The sequence below is a fragment of the Anarrhichthys ocellatus genome, unplaced genomic scaffold, assembly GCF_004355925.1.
Source record: "Anarrhichthys ocellatus isolate YVR2014 unplaced genomic scaffold, GSC_Weel_1.0 scaffold7, whole genome shotgun sequence".
Classification (NCBI taxonomy): Eukaryota; Metazoa; Chordata; class Actinopteri; order Perciformes; family Anarhichadidae; genus Anarrhichthys; species Anarrhichthys ocellatus.
The window spans coordinates 3183149-3206540 of NW_022280037.1; the positions used below are offsets into that span (position 1 = coordinate 3183149).

The window sequence follows — 23392 nt, forward strand, 5'->3', positions numbered from 1 at the left end:
TTCTGCTAAAGTAGCAAGCAAATGATTTGTTTGCATTATTTTTGATAAACATTTAATATTTTGTGCTGCTCTGATCTCATATTTGGGTTGAAGCGGGAGGTTATTTTCTGCTAAATGTGGCGTTTTAGCTCTTTGTTTGAAGAACCAAATGCATAAAACATGAGCACATTGCTATGTGTGTTTTTTATTTTTTAATTCCAAAGAAATAGAAATTCCCATGCTCTACTTAATACATCCAAACCCTTTTTCTTGACGTTATCCAATTAGGTACGGAACACAACAAACTCTATTTAGTCCTCTGATTCATGTTTTTTTTAATCCAATTATTTATTTTACTTCATTTTCTTTGAGTCACAGAAAACACTACACTGTGCATACAGTGAAAATAGAATCACATACACAACATTCATTATAAAATAGGAAAACCACGAGACGACTTGCCCCAACACATCAAGTAAAACATGTTAATGACAAACTACACCGGTTACACAGCATGGACTACATTTCTCAGTAACACTTTTACAAGCTAAGTAGCATTACACATAAAAACACTTGTTCCAGATGCTCTCGCATGTATATCCAGATATTTATGACCAAATGTTTTTGGACGAAACTGACCTTCCAAAGTTTACTCAGATACACAGCATCCATTATATTTCATAATCAGCAGTATACAAAAGTAAAACTTCCACATGATCCTGAAGGGCTGGCAGAGATGATATGACTTGTTGAGCTGATGGTCATAAGGGGAGAACACAACAGTTACACACAATATTAGGAAACACTCACAATTTAAATATTGCTCATTAGATGCACAGAACAGAGGGGGACGGTATAAAAGCTCAGGACACAATTCAGTTAAAGAGTGTAGTAATGTTGACGTCGCTAAAGTGGCTGTTGCATTGCACTAACAGGACATGTAAAATACATTGGATAAAATTAATGTTTACGAAGATGACTTTGTCTAAGGGTGTGAGAACCACTAAGGTTCCTTGTGCATGATTAACTTGTGCTTTGTTTAGGATGAGCTAAGTTGCACTTGGGATGTTAGTGTGAATCAACGATACGGTGTATGAGATGAACAGCAGGCCTGCTGAAAGGGTCTCACAGAGGGCTGCTCAGTAGGATTCACTCTCCTTGTGCTCACACTTCATAGCAGCCTTTTTCTCTCCGTGGCCATGTGTGCATGTTAATGCGTCTGGATCAGCCGTCGCTTTCTGTAAAGGACGAGGACAGAAAACGATTACAATCACGTCGTCCAACTAATGAGAAAAACTCAAATCTTGTATAATCAGAAGACACAAATTCATCATCACAGCCTTTCAAAAAACAGAACATTTACGTAGACCAAAATTAGTCTGTAGATTACTTAGTTGAATGTTAAACATCTCATCTTTATTCTCATTCATGGATCAATATGATCCATGAATTGTCATATACTCATCAGAACCTCTCAGTTTATCACAAATATCCAATGATCAATTGTCCCCTAAAAAGTTGATGTCGTTAAAGCAAAAAAAAGTTCATGCACAACAACAAACACCACTACTGGAATTCAGTTTTTCTTAAATATTAACTTTATCTTTAAGATGAGTTTTATTGGCGGCTGTAATCCTGAGATAAAGAGATTCATTCCACTATAACAGAAAAGGTGAACCTGTTTAATTCGATTGTGGAGTAGAATGTACTGCCGTTCAAGTGTTATTGGTACTAATATTTACAAAATATCAGTCATTCTTTTGTGAAGAATAAATCCTATATGTTTGTAAATTGAAACACAATGTGGTTTGTTACAGTTTTGTTGAATGTAACATTGAAAATAACGTTTGTTTACTGTCACATGTCCATTGTGTGTGTGTTGGTGTATTACTGGTGTTGAAGCTTCACAGAGGGTGTGCTCCTACCTTGGCAGGTGTGTGTTTTGGTTTTAGTGAGATTGTAGATTTTTGGCAATACTGCCGTTGCCAGTGGGCCTTGCGTGCTGTGGCCCCGTAGTCCTGCACCGATGACACGGAGCCTGTTGGCTGGAACAATAGCTTAGGTGTCAAGTCTCTGAGGGGCCCAGAGGGGCCACCTCATCCTCCTTCGTCTCCTCCATCCCACACCACCACCACCACCACCAGACTGCCCCCCCACCAAACCCTGCACACCAAACTAATACTGCCTGCTACCGTCTCTCTAGTCCAGCGGCCACACTTACAGTGTCTTTAGTGAAGACAATAGGTGTGCAGTCAGAATCTTTCCTGCAAATCTTGCTAAATGTAAAATAACAGTATTTTGGCATTATTTATTTTGATATATATTCCATCAATTACACCTATTATGGCTTATTTCAATTGTTGTGCATGCATCCTTTGTCATCTCACTGCTGCAATTTAACAAAACTGGCGTAATAATAAAACAAGGAAACTAGTGGTGGGCTATTCAATATATCTTATTTGAGTTTTATTAGTGAGCTGGATTACTGTAGCTTTCTATTTCAGTGCACAATGTTATAATGGGAATATTATGAGCAGAGAAAGGATGCGGAAAAACAGCAAAAGAGTTCCAACGTTTGTCTTAAACAAGGCAACGGGTGAGCAGCAGAAGACACACAATGTGAAGTAAGATTGTGTTTAAAGCGGCATTCATTGTTAAAAGTTTGAAGATGATTATGATCAGCTGGAGTCCACTGGGTTTTGTTCTATGTTGAACTAAATTTGAATCTGTGATATGTTCAGTATTCATGTGAACAATTGACCGAAAAGATGCCTTTTTTTCAGATTAACTCAATAAATGGAACATCCTTTTTTATTTATTAACAGCAGATTGTGGTCTGCTTGTGGTCTGCTTGTGGTGTGTTTTATCGCCTTATTGCAGTGATTTATAAAACGATGAGCTGTCAGACAAAGCAGAATTGTGCTTTCTGTTCACAGCATTTGAGAGTAGAGGATGTTTTTTGTGAGTTTAGAGAGAAAGTTTCCAGCAGTGCCATCCCTGCATTCACTCGTGCGCATGCCTGCAGTGTGAGGACCGCAGAGAACCAGTCAGAGTGCATTCAACCCAGAGCCAGGGCGGCATCTAACACATTCCTTCTCCAAAGGGATGTGAAGATCCCACCTCTGACTTCCTGTAGCACACACCGATGTACTTACACTCACTGACTGCACCTCGGTGTTTTGAAGGTTGACCTTCTGTCGTCGGAGGTCCGACTTGATAAGACCTGTGATACAGGAGAAGGAGAAACTTTGCTTATTTAAGTCATGGTCTGTGTGTAATTAATATTACTAATTAAGACTAGAGCTAGGGCAAGAAAATGGTATCAGTGGGGAATAGGGCTGCACAATTAATCGAAATTTGATCAAAATCAAAATATGGCCTACAGCAATTTTCAAATAGCAGGAGGTACAATATATGTTAAAGTCAAAATGTGTGTCAAAATAATATTTGAAATAAATATCGTCGTTCTGCAGAGATGTCCTGGCCTACACATCATATTCTACACACTTCAGAAAACATCTTTGTTTGGTACAGAGCCCCGCAAAAATCACACCAACACTTTAATATGTTTTTCAGTGAAAATGATAATAAAGACGTAAAGATCATTCTTCTCTCTAATCTCGCAAATCATATTGCAATTGCAATATCAGCCAAAATAATAGAAATTTGTTATTTTCTTCAAAATTGTTCAGCCACAGAGGTGACTCACTTCTGTATAACAGGGGTTTCATATCACAACCTGATGTATTAGTAATAATTGTGTTGTAATGTTAATGCACAGCCAATACATGTAATCACGTCTCCAGTTTTAAAATTAGATTCATTTTGAAAGAGCATAAGTTTTTGTTTGATATGTAGCATTAATGGGTAAAATTAAGTCTTCCTTTATGCCTTTAATAAATGGGGATTCTTCGTTCGGCCACTAGGGAGCAACCTTATCCTATGAAAGACACAACTGGGTTAGACGGTCATGCTCTACCTCTAAAATACACAGTGTCTTAAAGTTCCCTCATGCCTCCACAGTTGCTGGTATGAGTTCAATGTCCACTGTTGTTTTGAAAGTCTTTCTGTCTGGTGACCACAGGAGAGGCATGCTGAATAGAGGCTAATATCGTACCTGTCAGTGCTGTTCCTATTAGCAGGAAGATGCACAGGAAGATGTTTCCTGCAAAAGTGCCCCATCTATCAATAATCTTCCCTTGGGAGATGGTGAAAATGATTCCAAAGATCTGAAATGAGATAAAAAAAAAAACAGTCACATCCCCAAACCAACACATTTTGTAACCTGTCTTATATGTGTTGTGATGATTGAACCTTCTCTGCGCAGAGAATAAATACTTAAAAGACAACCTGGTTTTTGGTATTATGTATTTCAGCATTAAAAGACTGTGCTGATATTCCTGACCTGAGCTGAACAGTTAAGCAGTCCAGATGAGGTTCCCTCTGATTCCGGATAGGTGAGCTCTACTGCGAACTCAAAGCCCAGAGGTAGATATCCTGTCATGAAGAAGCTGCAGACAGACAGACAGACAGAGGAGGTCAAATTAAAGTCTGTCGTCTACAGTAGTTTTCGTCCCTACCAAAGAAAAGAAGAAAAACACAAATCTAAAAGTAGGGCGAGTATTACTCTATAATAATAATTCCTGTCCTGGTTTCAGGAAAGAAAGGCAGACAAAGGAATCACTATGGAAACCAGTTATGGGCTTAATCAGCTTACCATAAATAGCAATAATTGTAGGAACAAAGCACGAGGACTGCAGGATCAGAGGAGCATTAATATTGCTTTGACAATAACATTCGTGCCAGATGAGAGAAAAGTAAAGAAACATGAACTACATACAGACATTATTGACTTCACACTATAAAATTGGCATGTTTTAGGATGAGGCATTGTTCAAATTGAAACACTTGTGATCATGTTTGTCAATTCATTGTTATATCATATGGTTTTTCTTCCATGGTGTTGTTTTTTTTTTACAGGATCCAAAGTGTTGATGACAACATTAAGGAGTCGAGAGAGATGTTGCTCACTTATGAGTTGGCATAACAAATCTCAGATTCAAATCTCAAGATTCCAAACCCTGCAGGAAACCCTGTTAATTATTCCTTGAAGAGAAATAAGTGACCATCATGTCAAACATTGACTGTGATGTTTACAACCTTTGTAGTAATTAATCTTGAATGGTTACTTACCCTAAAGCTCCAGCAGTGACAAACACCACCCACAGGTGACCCAGATTGAGGGTGAAAGTGTAGACCAGCATCCCAATCAGAGAGAAGAGGTAAACGGCCAAGGTGGTTTGTCTGAGGAGACACGATAGAAGCACAGTTTAAGAGCGCTATGGCGATATGATCAACCTTCACACACAGGACACACAGCTTGTGTCATACACTAAAAGACTATTGTAACTAAAAATCACCTAAGAAATGTAATGTAATCTGATTTGACTATTATATTAATTAATCTAGTGACAAGGCTCCCGTTTGCTACATGCCTGTCGAATCAGAACAAAGAAATACTACATAATCCAACAAAAAGTTTAATTGTATACAAACATATAAATTGTAAAATTAGGGGGAAATATGTCTGATAATTCTGTACTAAAAAGATATTCATATCCAAAGGCGAAACCCAACTTAAGTGTTAATGTTTTGTGTTTCCTGTAAGGACTGGTGGTTATATGAGGCCTTTATATACTATTGATCCCATGTTGCATCTGAAAGAAAACTTACTATTCACATACTTTTTTTTAATCATTTAGTCAGCAGGGTTAAACTGGGAGCACTGGGACAGTCTCACAAGCCAGTAGCTCTTCTACTCTACATTTAACATGCATCATTTCAAGTGTCTCATGCATTTAATGTGTAAAATGCATATCATGATTCACCCAACCAGGACTAATGCCTACAAGTATCCTCAGTTTCTATAACTATAAGAGATAAGAAATGATCAAATATACATATATGTATATATTTATCTACAATATATATATATATATATATATATATATTTATATATATATATACATTTTACCAGATGGTAAAAAAATCTGTATTCCTGAGTCACTAAAAATCCTTCGTCATAACGCAGGCCGTCAGCTCAAACAGGCTTACTCTGGTGAAGCGGTCTCTCGTACAACCACGCGTAAGATAATGCTGCAAAACATTTGTGTTAATACAACACAGTCCTCTGGCTCTCTCCCACATGGGACAATAGGCGTGTGAGGGTCAGCAACGTAAATCTGGGCCTGACTGCTTTGACAGTTAAGCATCCTGACTGCATGTAAGGAATGTGAGGATTTGTTTCACATCATAATAGTTTGCGTGCCAGATCCCTGAAGACAGTGTACCAAGTATCTAACAAGCGGAAAACAGCTGCAAATAATTGGTTACTTTGTGGAAAATAAGTTAAAGTTTTGCCATGCTTAATCAAGACAAAAACGACAACAACAATAATCAGGTACCCATTGGATATCTTCACTTTTAGGATTGGATGATTAGTACTCTCCGTGTTTAATGTGGTGGCTTGAGATGTGACCAGGGAAGAGCAGCAGAGTAAAGGCTGTCAGTTCAGATAAGCAGAGAGGGACGTCACATATAAAACTCAGTTCCGCTGGATTCCACTTTTGTTCAAAGTGGGCACGAATTCACGTGGTCATCTCCCTGTTAATGGATGATTTAAAAGACATCCAAGCAAGAATCCCATGTTTTAAAGCAGAGAGTGACTGTTGACTCTGAAGACTGAAAAACATGTTTGAGACACTTCCTTTCAGAAGTGACAGCGAGTTTCTGGTATCACTTCATGGTAAGAAGGAAGCTGATCAACCAATTGTTCGACATGTATAAATTAAGATAGAGGTTCCACAAGAGACTGGTATTCTGCAACTATTGTTTCCATTGATCCTTACCACTTTCATGCACCTTATATACAATTTAAGATTTAGAGCTGTGTGCAAGCCGTTACTTCCCAAAACGACTCACATTCCCGTCAGCCTCAGCTGGACTTTTGTTTTGTGCTAATTAGCGAATGTCAGAATGTTAACACACTAAACTAAGATGGTGAACATGGTAAACAGTAAACAGGTGCATGTCAGTATTGTCACTATTAGCATGTTGGAAACGGACGTATTTTGTCTGAAGACTGTGACAGCATGTTTCAAGGAAACACGCATCGTAACGTCGGTGGATAGAAGGAAAGCTACAGGGGGAGTTTTGGCTGAGTTTTGGCTTCCTCTCAACGAAAGCATGACTTAAGATCAGTTTGGCAGTTTTTTTTGTCCTTCGAAGTGAACAGATCAATAGTTAAACTGTTATATAGAAATATCTTACTTGTATGTTTTGGTCCTGTCCAGCCAAATGCCACATATGAGGGAACCTGCCATGCCAGCAACAACAATAGTCAGACCAATTCTCCCAGCATTCACCTCTTCACCCTGAGAGGAAAAACATATTTTTATGGTTTTACTGACTATATAAGGCATCTTTGACATTTGCAGTTAACTTGTCCTGGAAGCTCTAAGCAATAAAAACTCCCAGACCCCTAGTTAACTGTGTCAGGGTCATCTCCTTGGCAGCTTTTTCATTTCAGTAATCAGAGTCAAAGAAAATGTCAACATGCTGGACTTATTGACACTAAGTATATGGTAGGTAAAAATAGTTGAGGAGGTAAGGAAGGAAGAACATAGAGAACAAAGAAACAAACAAAGACACACTGGGACTTACAGGGTAGTGTTCAATGATCATCCGATTCAACAGTGTGGAAATAGAATAGAAGCTGCCAACATTCAGCCCTGCAGACAACAAACAGAAATCAGCGACTGTCTATTTAGAGATGACCTGTAGGGAAAGGAAGAGGGTGCAGATGGGACCTCATGCTGCACCCCCTAAAAACACAGCTGACAACTTCACACATCAAGTCAACCCATTACGGCCTCCAGACTTCTTCACTTTCTTGGCTAAAAGTATATAAGTTTGTTTATACTGGAGCACAGAAACACAAAATTGCCTTAAAATCCCATTGTTCAGGCATGTTTAGGGTACACATTTAAAGACTAACACATTCTAATATGCTTGACACTGTCAATCTTTTACATTGTCTTTTTTAGTGACCTTTGAGCAAAGAATGTGGCATCTCAAAAGTCCCTAAAATCAATGCTACACGAGAGCAGCGCACTGGAAGTCCATGATGTTATGACGACACATCCTCATATCTGCACACCGGCTGATAAAGACAGTGAGTTTCCACAAAGCTCCAACTGACGACATCTATTTTGAGGCTTTTACATCTGTACCTTTCACCTAGATATTGTAACATCCTCGTCTGGATATGTGATAAAAGTAAGATGGATTGTGGGATAACCTGCATGTCACAATGATGTAATCAACACATCATTATGACACAGATGTGTCATGTGAAGACACTGACCTGGACTTCCTCCTCTGCTATTTATGATTTCATTCATTTTGACCTCCCTATTAACCTACCACGTGCTAACATTTGTACTTTAGAGATTTAGCTGAAGTCATGTCAGGAACTCTGATGTAAGTGAATCAACTATTTTGATATTTATAAATCACAAATCATAAGCAAGGAAAAATGCCAAGCATCTACTAGTTCTGTCTTTCTCTGTTTCATATCATTGTGATTTAAACATCTCTGGGTTTTGGATTGTTGGTCAGAAAAAACAAGCAATCTAAAGACATCCTCTTGGAATTTTCACGGTTTGGCACAGTTTTCTTGACATTAACCTAAAATTAGGACTCAAATGATTAAACAATAGAGTAATCATAAGTGGCAGCCCTGGATAAACATCAGTGCAGGCAACAGGAAGGGACCCACCATAGCTGACCATCAGGAGCATGAAGGGCTTGTTGCGCAGGAGGTTCGAGATAGAAGCCATGTACGAGTAATCGCCGGGGAGGATGTTCCTGGCCTGAGCCTGGGCCTGAGTTGGAGGGATCTCTGGCTTTTCCTGAAAGACTAGAAGACAAACAGACTTGTGTGTTCCTTCATGAAGCTGATTGTGATAGCGCATCGTCTGTTCTTTGATCAGCCAGTACAAACAATGACGGAGGTTACAGCCCGGAGGCAGAGGAGTAACAGTGGAAGCAAATAGGCATGTGTGTGTCTTACCTTAATTGTATTCATATTATGTTAATGCCTTGTATTTATGAACCAGTTTGTACCTTTTGAAATAAGCCCAGAAAAGAAGATGTTTTTTTGTTTGTTATTGTTGCAGGGACAGATAGCACAGTCTCTAAATAGACACTACGTTTAATTTGTAATGCCTGTCCCCGGATTGGCTTTTGTATCTGATCTGATATAATATAGTATTATTACCAAGCCCTTGATACATAAACTCAGTATCACATTAGAGTGGCCAGCAATTTGCTACAAATAAAGTAACAATAATGTGAAAGCCATACGTGCTGTATCATTATAATTGTAATATTGTATTGTGATATTGTAAAAATATTGTAATAATGTTTGTTTTTTTTACAATAATAACAATAGTTAACATAGTAACTATTACAATACTGAGTTTTATTATTTTGATGGTAGGTTGAAATTTTCTGGGAGGAGTAAATACTGTATTTATATATTTTCAATGTCTCTAAATGCAATAACAATACATTGTGTGTAGGTAAAGCATGTCATATTTTAATACTGGGTTTAGCAGGTTGCCAGCTGAAAATCTCCATTAAAAAAAAGTGCAACCCGTGGTGAAGCTCCAGTGTGAGTTTTAGTCCTTCATGGAGGTGAAAGGAGGATTTGACAGAGCTGACCAGGAAGATGGTTTCTTAAAACACGTCCATGACTCCCTGAGTTCCTGCATGTATTTCACATTGTGTCTCAACACATCTCATCAAAAGGTGAACAATTACAGCAATTACTGCAGCTGCTCATCCAGTGGACTGTGATGCTGTTGAGTTTTCGGTAGAAAGCACATCTCAGGGAGACTCAGCTCTTCAGCAGTGCTGCCTGAGGAGCCCAACAGCCATATAAGAAGTTCTACTATAGAGAAATGAATGAAATTGTACAATGAATCCTGATGTGGCAAAAAATCCAACTTGAGAATCGTTTGTGTTCTCATCAAAAAATACCATTACAATGCCAACTAAAAATGTTGGTAGCGTCGCTGCGGGACAAAGGAGGTGAGGTAACAGCTTTGTCACAGTCCCTAATGCTGGAAAGCACAAAATGTCAAGATGCCTCTTTGCTTTTTATATTTCCACAACTATGACTGTGGGCGTTATATGACATTGAAAAGGACTTGCAGCGAGCTATTTCTGCGTGAGTGAGCAAAGAGCCTGACAGCTCTTACCCTCTCTACGAGCCTGTGGATGTGAATAGTCATCTTACCAATGACCACGAGGATAAAGATGAAGGTGGCCACTCCTGCGCTGATGTAGAACATGATTCTGATGTGGTACGCCAGCTCCTCCACATCGTCCACATTAGGCACAAGGATGGGTGGGAGCAGGAACCCAATGGCAACACCCAACTGTAGGTGAGAGGCACAAAATAAAATGACACTGCATCTCTAGCTGACGGCTACACACACACACACAGCTACAGTCAGTACACATTGTTAAAGGGGCAAAGCGTCATTACATAAGTGGAGGAAATTTGAAATAAAGAGTCGGTAAAGAAAGGTTTACGTTTAATTAGCATTTGACTTCTTGGCATTTGTGTGGGTGATGGTTACCCACTATTGTTTGTAAACACATCAATAATACATGCTTATTTACCGTATGTATTGACTAGATTCAAAATATATGAAAGGGGGGTTAAAACATAGTTGGGAATTTTCGGAAACGAGATGATTAGCTTAACGTAAAGACTGTAACACAGTTAAACACTTGGCTCGGCTCTGTCCAAATGAAACAAAACCCATCTATCAGCACCTCTAAAAGATTATATCTTGTTTGAGTAATCTCTATAAAAAAATTAAGTGTAAAAACTTCAACTCGCTGTTTTATGGGGGATTTTGTTGGCTGGCTGTTTCTCTGTTTCCTGTGTTAATGCTAAGCTAAGCTAACCAGCTGCTGGCTATAACCTTATATTTGAGGAACATGTACTTAAGCCCCCCAACCCCAAGGTCCAGCAACAGTCCTGGTGGATCTGGGACGAATGTGAATACATATGAGTAGTGCCCACTTCCTCAGCTTCTTAAAGCCTCAAGGATATTCTACAGTGGACAACGGACAAAGTCCCTCCGCATTAGCAGAAAGGCAAGAGAAGAAAAAGTGCGAAAAGTGACAAGACATGTTCCTTTAGGAGGAACTATCCTGAGAACAGCAAGCACAGAAATAAGTCAGAACCGTTCAGTCCTTCAGAAATGTTAAAGCCACCATGCTTTATCGATGTGCACCTGTAACCCTCTACAGTACAACATACAGAAACATTTCAAACTTTGGTCATTTGGCTAGAGATTTGTACAACACAGTAACTGGGGAGTCATCCCTGCATATCACTGTCCCACATCCGATGCAAAGAAAAGCCACTGTATTTCTCATTTATGTGCATTTTGGATAAGTAGAGCAACTCTTGATAACTTGTCAAAAACAAGCTTATTCTCAGTTAGTGCAAATAAAAGATCTCTTATGAAGTTACTTTTGGCACACAGACTGTTGATCTGTTTGATCTTCAAAGGCCTTTGTGGAAATCCTACCAATTTTTTCTTAATGTCAACTATTTCTAAACATCCATGGGTATATGTGAACTACTTCTGCCTGGAAATTTGTAATCTTCAGGTTTAGGGACCGGAGCCAAAGGAATAAAGTCGTGGTGAGCAAGTAAACATCAACAACAATGTGTCCTTTTATCTTCAGCGGCGGGGAGCTGGACTTGGGGACAAAGCAAGAACCTGCGTGACAATGGCCGGTATGCAGTGTTTGGTTTAACACATGTGAGAGAGGATACACATCAATTGAAAAAAAAATACATTTTATGTTCAGAGGTTGAAGAGCATCAGGGGGGTAAGACGTCTTTTGATGGTCTATGTTTATGGGGTTAAAGGTCATGGTGCGATCACAAGGCATCCATATATAGCCCAATACATAAGAACTGTCATAGCTGTCCAGTATTCATTCACTGCCTTTGTTGGCTTGTACAGAAATAATCATTTAGAGCTAAAACAATAATAATGAAGAAAGTATTTCTCAAAATATGATGAAAACTGTCAGTCCACTGCTCTCTATTCATCGTCTTTGAAACAATTGTTTGGGTCTTGTAAGTTGAAAGTAACATGAACCATGACAGTCTTCCTTTACCTCAAGCTTCAGATCACCTAGCAAGTTTAAAACATTAGTATTCTGAGTGTGAGGGTAAAGGATAAATGCTTAGCACATGAAATCGCTCTCTCTCTCTCTTTGTGTGTTTTCATCTGAGTTGGGTTGTCGCAGAAGCGTAGTGCCCACCGTCTGGTATCCCCTCTGGATAACAGTTAGCTCAGTCAGCACTGTTGATGTTGTTAGCACTGTTAGCTCTAAGCCACCGGCTCAGCTGTTGCCATGTTTGCACCAATATTTTTGAACACTGCCCTCTAGAAGTTATCTGAATGTGACAACCAACTCCATTCTCCTCTACCTGCCTGTTTTTTTTAACACATCGCCATCTATTCAGACACTGCAAAGACGATAGAGCTCTCTTTCAGATTTTCTCTGTAACCGACACACACACAAACAGTTCTCTTAACACCAACGAGAGAAGTTCATAACACCATATACACACTGCCAAAGATATGTTGAGCCCGAAAGGCAAACAGAGACACACCTGGGTTCCAAGAACAGCAATGGAACAGGCGGTGGAGACCTCCTTCTCCCCAAACCACAAGGATGCAAGTCTGGACGGGATGCCCATATAAATAGTGCCCACCGAACACACAAACTGGCCGAAGAAGGTCATAGCAAACATGTTGGGGTTGGCCGTGCCCGTCTTGATCCAGGCCCCTATGCAGTTGAAGGCTGCTGCCACCACCACGACCTCCCTGACGCCCCGGTTGTTGAGCACCCACGTGACAGGCAGGAAGAGGGGGATGTAGGTGAGGAGGAAGAGCATGGAGAGCCAGTCAATGGCCAGGTTGCTGATGCTGTAGAAGCGTAGGAAGATGTTGCTGATGATGCCGTACTGCAGCCACATCAAGGTGTTGCTCATGGAGGAAGCGCTGTAGATGAATAGCATGAGCCATCGCCGCTTGTACAACTTGGTCTCCATCAGTTGGAGGAGCTGTGCCGTGTCCAGGGCTGAAGGCTCCGAGGTGTCGCTGCTGTCTCCCAGAGACAGCTGGCTGTATTCCCCCAAACTGGTTCTCTCTTTTCTTGGTGGAGACCAACCATTGCCTCCATCCTCCCCAACGCCATCCATCCACTCTTCAGAGAATTCATCCTGAGAAATCATGTTCTTCCCACTGAAGTCTCAGGTTTTTGTAACACTTAGCAACTGGAGGGAAGAGCAAAAGTTGTTTTACTTGTGGATCCGCTTTCTCAACACCGTGTTAGTTTACCTGACTCGCCCCTCCCAGCAGGTAGCCTATAAACTGCTGATCATAAACAACTCGCCAGCTGTGACTAAAGTAGCGATTACTGCTTATTAATGCTAACAAAGGTGGATCTGGGGTGCAGTTTTGAGCGATGTTGGAAAGCTCTGATCCCGGCCAACAGTTAAATACCTGCCTGCAGCCTCTTCAGTCATGTGATAAGCTTCACTTCTCATTTCAAACTCCTCCTTCCAGCTTATGTCATAGGATCAACTTAACATAATAGCCGGCGGTGAGTAGGAATATACAGTAGGACGGTCGAAGAGAGCAAATCCATTTTATTGCTAAGTTAGGCACATGACACACACACACACACATACAGGGATGTGCACAAGGTGCTAAAGTCTGCGGAGGGTGACGATGACCAGAAAAAATATGGCTAAAATATAGATCTACATCTGCAGCAAAGTGGCCCACACTTACCAGCCCATCTCATCAATATATGAGAAAACATCTTTGAGCATTAACAATAGATTCTGTAAAAAAAGGTTCAACACTAGTGGTAGATTACTTATGCTGTGGTGAGGAAGTATGCCTTTCTGCTCAAACACAACATGATAGTATCCCACATACATTTGATTTACTAATGCAGTCACTTCCTATCACAGCATCCCTCTTGGGCACTAGAAGACCTGACGCTGGATGATTTTAAAAAGTTGGTTACATTCACAGTGCACTAACACATTTTTGTCACGCTGTCTTTGTAATAAATGCACGGTGCTTGTGTACTCAAAAACACTGGATTTGAAATGCTCCGCCAGGCCTGTCCTGCAGCCATCACCAGCTACAACAATGAAAATAATGACCACTGAATTTGGTGGACAAAGGTCAAAGGTCAATGTCTCTGTGACCTCACAAAACACGTTTTTGGCCATAGCTCAGGAATTCATATGCTAATTGTTACAATTTCACACAAATGTGTGATAGGATGAAGTGATGACATTTTGGACAGACACGGATGTAAACTGCAACTTGACTGGTGGGCTGAGGCTAACAACCACGAGGTGGTACTCTAGTTTTACACAGAGATGTATTACTCAATGGAGGATTATTAACGTAATTACACAATTAGTCCTGATTAATCATTTTCAAACTTACATTGTTCAAGATTAACAATCAGAGTGATTCATTTTATTTTGGCTTATTCAACATTGAGCCACTTGTTTTTGTTATAAAATGATTCTATCTTGCCACAACTGAGTGTGATATATATATATATATATATATATATATATATATATACACACACACACAAAGTACTGTAGCGCCCCTGCTGTCTTCAGCCTCCAGCTGCACCACCTCTGGTAGCATTGAGCAAATCCCTGAATGGGAGGAGTGAAGGGAAGAAAACCAAAACTCTCATCAGCTTTAAACTGCAGCCCGAACCAGTTCACTATTCTCGGGTGTCTTTAAGGAAACGATGTGAAATGTAATCATGCTTCAGTATCGGTGTTTAGATATCTAGTGGGAGGCAAAGTTGTCAACCCAAGATTGCTTAGTTGGCATTCGCCTTAATTCTATAAAAAAAAACACAGCATCCCAGGAACTCATATCCAAAACACTTTCGGCATTTGGGCTATAAACTGCATCGTGATCATATTCCGCGAAGATCGACGACAAGATATGAACACATGAGCTGTTAATATAAAACCCTGCAGCCAGCCTTTCCTGAGATTTTGATATTTTCACACAAAAACATCCATTACTTAGAGAACCGACAGTTTTCATACCTTGCACACGGCCGCCTTGATCTACTAGACGAGTAACTTTTTGTGCACGTCACCTGCCATTCCGTTGGCACGTCCGCACCTTAAAACAGATACCTTCCGTGATGTACACCACACCTCTGTAGGCTGTTTGAGGTTGGTTTAAAAAATCAATCAGCCTAACGCGAGGTGTAGCGTACATCACGTAGCGTACGAAATAATCCTGCTTTCTTCTTTTTCTTTCTTACCTCTACACTTCATTTCAGAGGGAAATATTGTAGGTTACTTTTACTCCTCTATTTGCGTAAATGTATCTACTAGCTATGCTATAATAAGACTGGGTACTTTTAATAACGAAAACAAAAAATACAATGAATTGATAAAATGCAAAATATGTTGAAGATTAAACCCGAGGTTCCCATCTTGTTGGGGCCAATTTTCAAATGTCTATAAATTCTTAGCAGCTCCACCAAAGAGAGATCCCTGTCTAGATTTATCAGATGTTTCATTTAAAAAAAATGTTGAGGCCCAAAGAGGAGAAAGTATTTGACTTTTCACAAAGATTATGGAAAAATGAATACACATTTGTTAAGCAGAATTTAGTGTTTTCTTCTTTTGCACCCCATTAATACGCAGGTGTATTTTGTGACCCTTTGGTTGGGGCCAAACCTATAAGGTTGGGAACCACTGGACTAAACCTAACTTTATTCGACCAGCTACAAAAATAATAAGCTATAAACATTGATGCATCAAAATCCAATAAGCTAATAAAAAGCCTATATTATTCACAGGGGCCATTTTCTGCAGAGCCTTTTACTTTTAAAACTTTAAGTACATTTTGCCGTTAAAGGGACAGTTCACCCCAAAATCAAACATGTTTCCTCTAACCTAGGTTATCACTGCTAATTCACATGAAACTGTTCACAACAAGGTCTGTGGATCATCCTGAGTGACTGCATCATGATTTATGGAAAGAGACATTGCTGTTAAGTTTTCAAATGTATCTTTTTGGCACCACAAGCCAAATGCCATAGTCCCATTATATCTGAGAGAAGGCAGACATCTCTATGGCCAATATCTCCAAATCAAAGCAACTCACACCAAAACAATCAAAGTCAAAATAAGCATGGTGTTTAGTGCATTGGCATTTAGTGGAGATAAAGGATTGTGGACAGTAATAGGCCTATAACTCATTTAATGTCATGATCATCATGTTTTCTGTCACTACTCCAGGGATGTTTTCCAGGAATTCCCTTTGGTATCAGCGCAAACTAAGGAATTTCACACAAAACAATTCATTAGTATTCATGAGCCAGCATCCTATAGCAACTATTTGCATCTAAGATGTCAAGCCAAGAGTTTAGTGTAATTTAAGCAACTCGCCTGATTCCCAAAAACTCCAATAGAGCAGGCGGTGGAGACCTCGTCCGCGCCGAACCAGACCGACGCCAGGCTGGAGGGCATCCCGAGGATGAAGACCTGGGCAAGGGAACTTACAAACTGTCCGAACATGGTCAGCCCGAACAGGTTGGCTTTGGCGCTGGCCACCTTGATCCATGTCCCGGAGAAGTTGAGTGCGTTGGCCAGCAGCGCGGTGACACGCAGCCCCTTCTTATCCAGGAGCCAGGTGACCGGGAAGATGAATGGGATGTAGGTGAGCATGTAGATCATTGACAGCCAGTCGACAGCGAAGCCGTCCACGTTGTAAAACTTCATCATTATGTTGCTGATGATGCCGTACTGGATCCATTGGTACGCGTTGCTCAGGGAGTACGCGCTGAACAGGCACACGATCAGCCAGCGCTTCTTGTATAAACGCGTTGTGGCCGGAGAGCTACTGTCGCCGTTTGGGATGATGCTGCATTCAATATGCTCCGCGGCATCTGGACCCCGCGCTCCCAAATGTGGACCAGCATCATTCGCATCGCGCGCGCTACTTTCTTGCGAGGCCCGCGCATCTTCTCCCATTTTCTGCCTCAATTAAAACGAGCGCACTTGGAAGATGAAGTCTTCCACCACTGCCGTAACTTACTTATTTTAAACGATAAGGGTCCGAATATACTAATTAAATTACAGAAGTGACGATCAGAGAAATACCAATGGTCACTTTTGTTCAATGTGACAGTCCCAAAAAAACTAGTCAGTTTGAGAACCAAAAATAACTTGGATAACTTCAGACTTCATTCCAAAGGACTGACTTGCTCGCCACGAGTTGATTTAATACTTGAGCTGTCTGAGAAATCCTCTGTATTGCACATTACGTAGGACCCGAGTTTTACTCCACCCAGCTGCTGAGATAAGAAATGACAAGCTATAAGTGTGGGGACACTATCAGTCAGTCAATAGGCCTCGATAAGACGAACAATGTGAAATAAACTAACTCCATATAGATACTTATGGTAGGTTAACCTTTGTTTGTCCCAATGTTTGCCTGTAATCCTATAGTCCCTCCTCCAGGGAGAGAACAATGTGTGCCTTGTTACTAACTTTGTGTTTTCCTGTAAGTACCTAGCCTGTGTTGTAATTGTACTTTCATCATAACAGATCAAATGTGAATTAAATATAAAATCTAAACACAGCAAATGGATTTAAAAAACACAAAAGTAAAGGCATTTGAATAGTTTGGTGACTTAATGCAGAATCACACATGAAGTGAAGGGAATATGGTTAAACATAAAATATGTTTTTATGCTTCATGACACAAACAGTAAATTCTCCCATCTTTTTCACTGTTATAATTTGTATGGAATTACCCACAGCTGAAACAAAGCTTCCCCTCTGCAGGATCCCTGAAAACCTCACTGACAGAAATTAGCCAAACCTTGAGGGTAAAGTGGGATACTGTTACTGAATAGCTACAATAGATCAAATGGTTGAAATAGTTCAGAAGTTGCTGCATGAAACTATAACAAATATGTGGAATTAAAAATGTAGATGTACGGGGTTAATCAGGTTGTGATGCTACTAGCCACCAGATGGCACCGTTGACCGGAACGTTTGGTCATGAAACATGCTATGGTGGACATGTTTTCAATTTTGTAGGACTCAAATAAATCCAGTAAAAAAACAAAAACTAAATATTTATTTCTTAAGGAAATACAAAATGGGATTTTGTGATAGCTTATATGCTTATATAACATCATATACAAAAGTATAAAAAAAACATAATTGGTAGTAACAATATGCTAACAGAAAATAAAGTACAATGTAAACAGTCCACATACATATATATATAGATATAGATACATATATATGTGCATACATGACGCCTGCGCCAAAACCAAAGGAAAAAAGGGATCAACCGCTCAGCCACCAGATGAATGAAAGAAGAAAAATGACCATGAATCATGACGGCCATTATGTAGTAAAAAAGCTTCTGGCTGTGTGAGGGTGTAAGTATTGAAAAATATAGAATTTACTATTTTCTTAATTAAGTGAGCAAATTAAACTACATGTATCTATTAAGCCTACCTATTTGCTCTCCTCTATAGCTGCATTTCAGTTCAAATTCCTATGATTCATAGAATACATTTTAACAAAGGCAAAATACAATTGTTCATTTGTAAATCACCAAATGAATTGCTGAGTTGAAACTGTTTTCAATGGTGGAAAAGTTTAGATGCTGGAAATATATTGAAGCGCTGGCTAAAGCTAAGAAGACATATAGTACAAATCTACTATAAAACAACAAGCTGAATGTATAGAAGGTAAAGTAATGTGCCAATATCTGTGTTGTGTTTTTTGGTTTAACTTCATACTGACAGTGGCTGGAGCTCTGGTGACCACAATGACCAGTAACTGGGAGAGCAAGAGAGACAAACACAAAGAATATGTGATTTAACTGAAATAAACAGTGTTCATTGTTATTGGATCCACATTTTGTGGAAACGCTCTGAGTTAAGGTGGGAGGAGGACTTGGCTGGATCTCCTCCAACTCTTAAGTGCTGCTGGTTGGCTGCTTCTTCTCAATTGTACAAAGTCGTCGCACCTTCACTTGGCCTCCAGCTGCTGCAGCAGGGGGTCCACCTCGCTCTCCGGGGTTTTGACGCTGTCTGTCCGGACAATACATGTGGGGCGATGCCGGTTAAGCATGAGGATCAGTTGCTGTCGTTCGAGCTTCAGCTCCTCAATCTGGGCTTTAAGGTCAGAGTTTAACATCTCGAGTTTCTCTGATTCCTGTGAGAGGATGGAGAGAAAAGGAGGTGATACCACTTATTATTATTAATAATATTTGAGACATGTTGTTTTGGCGATAACAACAGAGGAGATACATTTGTGAAAGTTTGAAATAATGACAACCCAATTATGTTTCACCATTTGTAGATAATCTGTTCTCTCCTTCTTTTTGTTTCGACATCGAGCCGCAGCCACTTTGTTTTTCTCTCGCCTTCGTTTCCTCCTGTCGTCCTCTTCATCTCTCTAAACAACAGAGCAGGTAAAAACAGGTGTGAGCTTAAGTCCTGATGGACCTGCTATACATTGGCAGACTATCCACGTTTCAGTACAAAATGATGATACATGATTAAAAATTATCATCTCACCTTCTTTATGTTACATTTGACTGTAATAGCAGTAGGCTTTGGCCATGCCTTCTTCACTATCATGATCAATAAGCAAAAGAAATGTTGCGCTAAATGAAGAACCAACAATTTCTCATTGTATACCAACTTTGCATGTATGTTGATCTGTCTCAGTCACAGTATGCAGGTTTAATCGGTTTAACTTAATGAAGTGAACATGTGTGAAGTGATCCAAGACATAACGAGGCCCATGTTTAGCTATAAACGCTAATGACAACGTTTTCATATTACTGTTTTAAAATGCATATTTTTACTTTTTTCTGGACATACAGCAGTATATTTAACAACAGCATCGTGTCCCGCTATGTCCACCAGGTGGAAGTGGTGATTAACATGCAACATAACGCTGAAATTCCAAGGGTGGTTTCACTTCAGGCAAATTGTTTATGACACATTAGGCAAATTTTACACATAGTTGAGCTAGAATCTGTATGATTGATTTGACATATTAAAATTCTGTATTTGGTTTGTTGCAACTGTTCTTTCCACTGTGGCTAAATTCCATACATGTTCAAAAGCCAGTTTAGAAAAAGCAGGCAAAGCGAATAACAACTCAAAATGCAATATTTGTATTTACATGATCTAGTCATCGGCTCTTCAGTGTTTCCTATACCTCTGTTTTGATCACTCGGGGCCTCTTCCCCAGACCGTCCAGGAAGTGCAGAGGTGACAGCATTGTGCCAAATTCCTGGAAGTCACAAAATTTGAGCTCGTCAGTCAGCGTGGTGGCTGAGATCCCAGCCAGTGGACCCAGGCTGGGCAGTGAGCCTGCTGTCACAGAGGGATCTGGGATTCGTCCTGGCATCGCGTCAGACTCGGTCGTGACCACAGCTAGTAGGCAGAGGGAGAAAATGGAAGACATATTCAGACAGCAACTAAACCAGATCAATGAAAAACACATACAACTCCGTCTGCTCTGCTTGTTATAGTGCATACTTTATGGTACGAGGGTAGAAAAGCCATTTTACAATAACAAATTAGCAGCAAGTAGACATTTAAGGGCGTTATTTGAGCTACAGTCGGTTACAGAGCTTCATGAAGGCATACGCCTGAGGTGCACTGCTCCTTTCTAGCAGTCAGACTTGCCTTACTTGATGAATTGCTGGTCTGTTATGGGAGCCGGATGCTAAGGCTGCTCTCATTAGGCTATTTTACTATTTTTCTTTTGAATGAATATACAGCCATTACTTGGATCTTGGCAAGAATTTGCCTTATTTAATCCCCTGAGGCCATAAGAGACGAGTAACAGTGTACAAAGCACACACAGACAAATTCCTCTTTATTTCAAGGAGAACTAAAGAAATAGCCATGGTTTCCTTCTCACAAGACCTAATGCCATGGGAGTCAAATGTGGCTGCCAAAATTCAGCATAATGGGGTAAAATATGAACCCAAATTTAACTTGTTTGGTTTTGTTTAGCCACATGAAAAATTAAAGTTGTCCCTGTCTACTTATAATGTTTTGCGCAGAACAGATTTTTCACACTATCACTGGGGAATGCCTCAATTTGAAAAGGCCGAATATGAACATTTAAAAATATCCAAAGACAACAACAGGTGTGCCAGAGCAAAGCCAGCCAAAGACACAGGAAATTACGATAACAGCTCAGCAGACTTCCAAGCCACATGATGCAGCCAAAAATCATCTAACAGTCAAATACTCAAAGACCTGTAGACCACACTACAGGAAATAAACAGCAGAAAACAGCCTGTTAGCACAAGAGAAGACCAATAGACAAAATTTCTAAGTGAAGAGTGTGTGTGTGTGTGTGCCAATTATGCATCTAAACAGTAATGCTGAGAACATCCAAACAACAACCAAAGCAAAAGACAAAGCTGCCTTAACACCATGATCCTTGAACATTGATAAAAAAGGACTTCTAAGTATGGTCCATAGTGAAGTTATGATTAAAACAACAAGGCTATTTAACATTCTTGTAATGATAACTTTATTATTCCCCTGAAGGTCCAAGAAGCCAATTTATTAAACTTATACTGATTAGACTGTATTACAGTTAGTTTGTTTTGAACTCTCTGCACTTCAACATGAAAACACTGCATGTTAGTTTATGAACAGGACTTGACATGGATATGTGTAGTCATCTTAAACAGACTACATTGTTGTTGCAGCGTGCACACTGAGGCCATTGGTCAACTTGAAAGCGGAAGTTTGTTTTTCAGTGCGGCATTTACCTTACGTAACTTTGTCTTCCCATCACAAGAGCTGCAGCGATGAAGAAAAAAAACGTTCGGATTTCACTTTCGATCAAAACACAGTTTAAGAAGCCATGCACAACACCAATGCATCGGACAGACGGGGCTACAGAGGAACATTTTGTTCTGAATTGTGCACGCCGTAGTTCCATGTACGAGGAGCAATGCAAACAAAAGAAAAACGATCCTTCTGTAGCATGCTCAGTAAGATGCCAGGTCTGTGTTGAGCACAAAAAAAGCACACAGAGACTGCCGTAAACAGCACAGTTCAACCAAACACACCACAGACCTCCTCGCTGCCTGTTCACAAACTCTCGTTCTGACCCGTGCGCGCGACGCGCCAATAGGCTGGTTAGTATGGAGAAAATATTCAGCTCTCTCGATTTACGAAGTTTTGTATACCGACCTGACTTTGATCCCAGGTGCAACAAATGTCCTTTCTTCTGGTCAGCCGAGGGTCGAGAGTAGATTTTAAAAAGTGGAAATCGTTGCATCAGACCGATTTTTAAACGTGATCCCAATCGGGGAGGATTTGGGAATGCGGAAATTAGGCTATGCCAGCCAAACGTAAGCAGGGATGTAAAAAAAAAAAAAAAAGTAGCCTACATAGTGGGGGCAGAAGTGGGGAAGTCGCGCCGCTCCTCCCATAAAGGAACACTGAGGCTGCAAACTGCAACGATAGAATGTGGCTCAGCTGAAAATACAGAACAACCCTCTTCATCCAACCCTCTTCATCCAACCCTCTTCATCCGACCCAAAACACGCGCGCCAAATGGATAATACGAAAATGTAGACACGAAATCATTTAAACTAGGTTTTAGGAAATACGGAGGTCATGTTAAAAGAATATAGTGATTCCAATTTTTACACTTTTACCTCACATTATATTTAGTTTGTAGAATTATAACTATATCATTTCAATTTATTGAAATAATGTGTACAGTTTAAATTCAAGCTTTTCATATTTACACCTTGATCAAGAAATAGATTTCTTGGAAACAAAATTGCAAACACCAGCAACAAACTCCACTTTGAATGTAGATTTATTGTAATTATTCAGCAGAATAGATAAGCAATCAATGCTCATTTTGACTTGTTCTCAAATTTAACAAAGAAGTCAAATTCCGAAAGGTAAAAAAATAAATCATAAGTTACATCTTGATAAGATATACATATATATAGCACTGGATGTTTTCATGGAAAACTTTCAACGAGGTCGACCCACAGTTGATGACATTGAGGTATGCACGTAACATGGATGAATACGTAAATAGAATATGTACAGCAATCAATACACTATTAACACAAAAACACAAAACCATACTGATACATCAAATTCCACATTACATCTTAGATCTAGTAACAGATCTCAT

General features: G+C 39.9%; 2 protein-coding genes across 5 annotated transcripts; both read right to left on the bottom strand.

Annotated features, from left to right (window-relative positions):
* Positions 1–46: 46 nt before the first annotated feature.
* Positions 47–17449, bottom strand: flvcr2a (FLVCR choline and putative heme transporter 2a). Of its 3 annotated transcripts, none has more exons than XM_031847526.1 (11): positions 12758–14354; positions 10343–10484; positions 8819–8959; positions 7702–7769; positions 7309–7412; positions 5173–5283; positions 4385–4490; positions 4097–4208; positions 3135–3202; positions 1905–2024; positions 47–1217 (listed from the first exon to the last, which is right to left on the bottom strand). In XM_031847526.1, the coding sequence occupies exons 1-11, from the start codon at positions 13379–13381 to the stop codon at positions 1119–1121; spliced, it is 1695 nt and encodes a 564-aa protein (XP_031703386.1). In that variant the 5' UTR covers positions 13382–14354; the 3' UTR covers positions 47–1118. The 3 variants fall into 3 exon arrangements, with proteins under 3 accessions (XP_031703386.1, XP_031703385.1, XP_031703384.1); XM_031847524.1 differs by lacking the exon at positions 12758–14354 and adding an exon at positions 16610–17448 and having other exon boundaries at positions 78–1217; XM_031847525.1 differs by lacking the exons at positions 1905–2024; positions 12758–14354 and adding an exon at positions 16610–17449 and having other exon boundaries at positions 65–1217.
* A 137-nt stretch (positions 17450–17586) lies between these two features.
* jdp2a (Jun dimerization protein 2a) lies at positions 17587–23377 on the bottom strand. Of its 2 annotated transcripts, none has more exons than XM_031847528.1 (4): positions 22426–23377; positions 20420–20637; positions 19541–19645; positions 17587–19402 (listed from the first exon to the last, which is right to left on the bottom strand). In XM_031847528.1, the coding sequence occupies exons 1-4, from the start codon at positions 22511–22513 to the stop codon at positions 19217–19219; spliced, it is 597 nt and encodes a 198-aa protein (XP_031703388.1). In that variant the 5' UTR covers positions 22514–23377; the 3' UTR covers positions 17587–19216. The 2 variants fall into 2 exon arrangements, with proteins under 2 accessions (XP_031703388.1, XP_031703389.1); XM_031847529.1 differs by having other exon boundaries at positions 21999–22516.
* Between the last annotated feature and the right edge of the window lie 15 nt (positions 23378–23392).

What these genes read in the sequence shown, in the direction of transcription:
- flvcr2a (XM_031847526.1), bottom strand. Translation starts at nt 13,381, where the DNA reads ATGATTTCTCAGGATGAATTCTCTGAAGAGTGGATGGATGGCGTTGGG. An exon ending in GACAGGACCAAAACATACAA is followed by an intron (nt 5,284 to 7,308) that starts GTAAGATATTTC and finishes GTGTCTCCTCAG; the next exon opens with ACAAACCACCTTGGCCGTTT. An exon ending in CCGAGGTGCAGTCAGTGAGT is followed by an intron (nt 2,025 to 3,134) that starts GTAAGTACATCG and finishes CTATTGTTCCAG; the next exon opens with CCAACAGGCTCCGTGTCATC.
- jdp2a (XM_031847528.1), bottom strand. Translation starts at nt 22,513, where the DNA reads ATGCAACGATTTCCACTTTTTAAAATCTACTCTCGACCCTCGGCTGAC. An exon ending in GCACCTGGGATCAAAGTCAG is followed by an intron (nt 20,638 to 22,425) that starts GTCGGTATACAA and finishes TCTGCCTACTAG; the next exon opens with CTGTGGTCACGACCGAGTCT. An exon ending in CCCGAGTGATCAAAACAGAG is followed by an intron (nt 19,646 to 20,419) that starts GTATAGGAAACA and finishes TCTGTTGTTTAG; the next exon opens with AGAGATGAAGAGGACGACAG.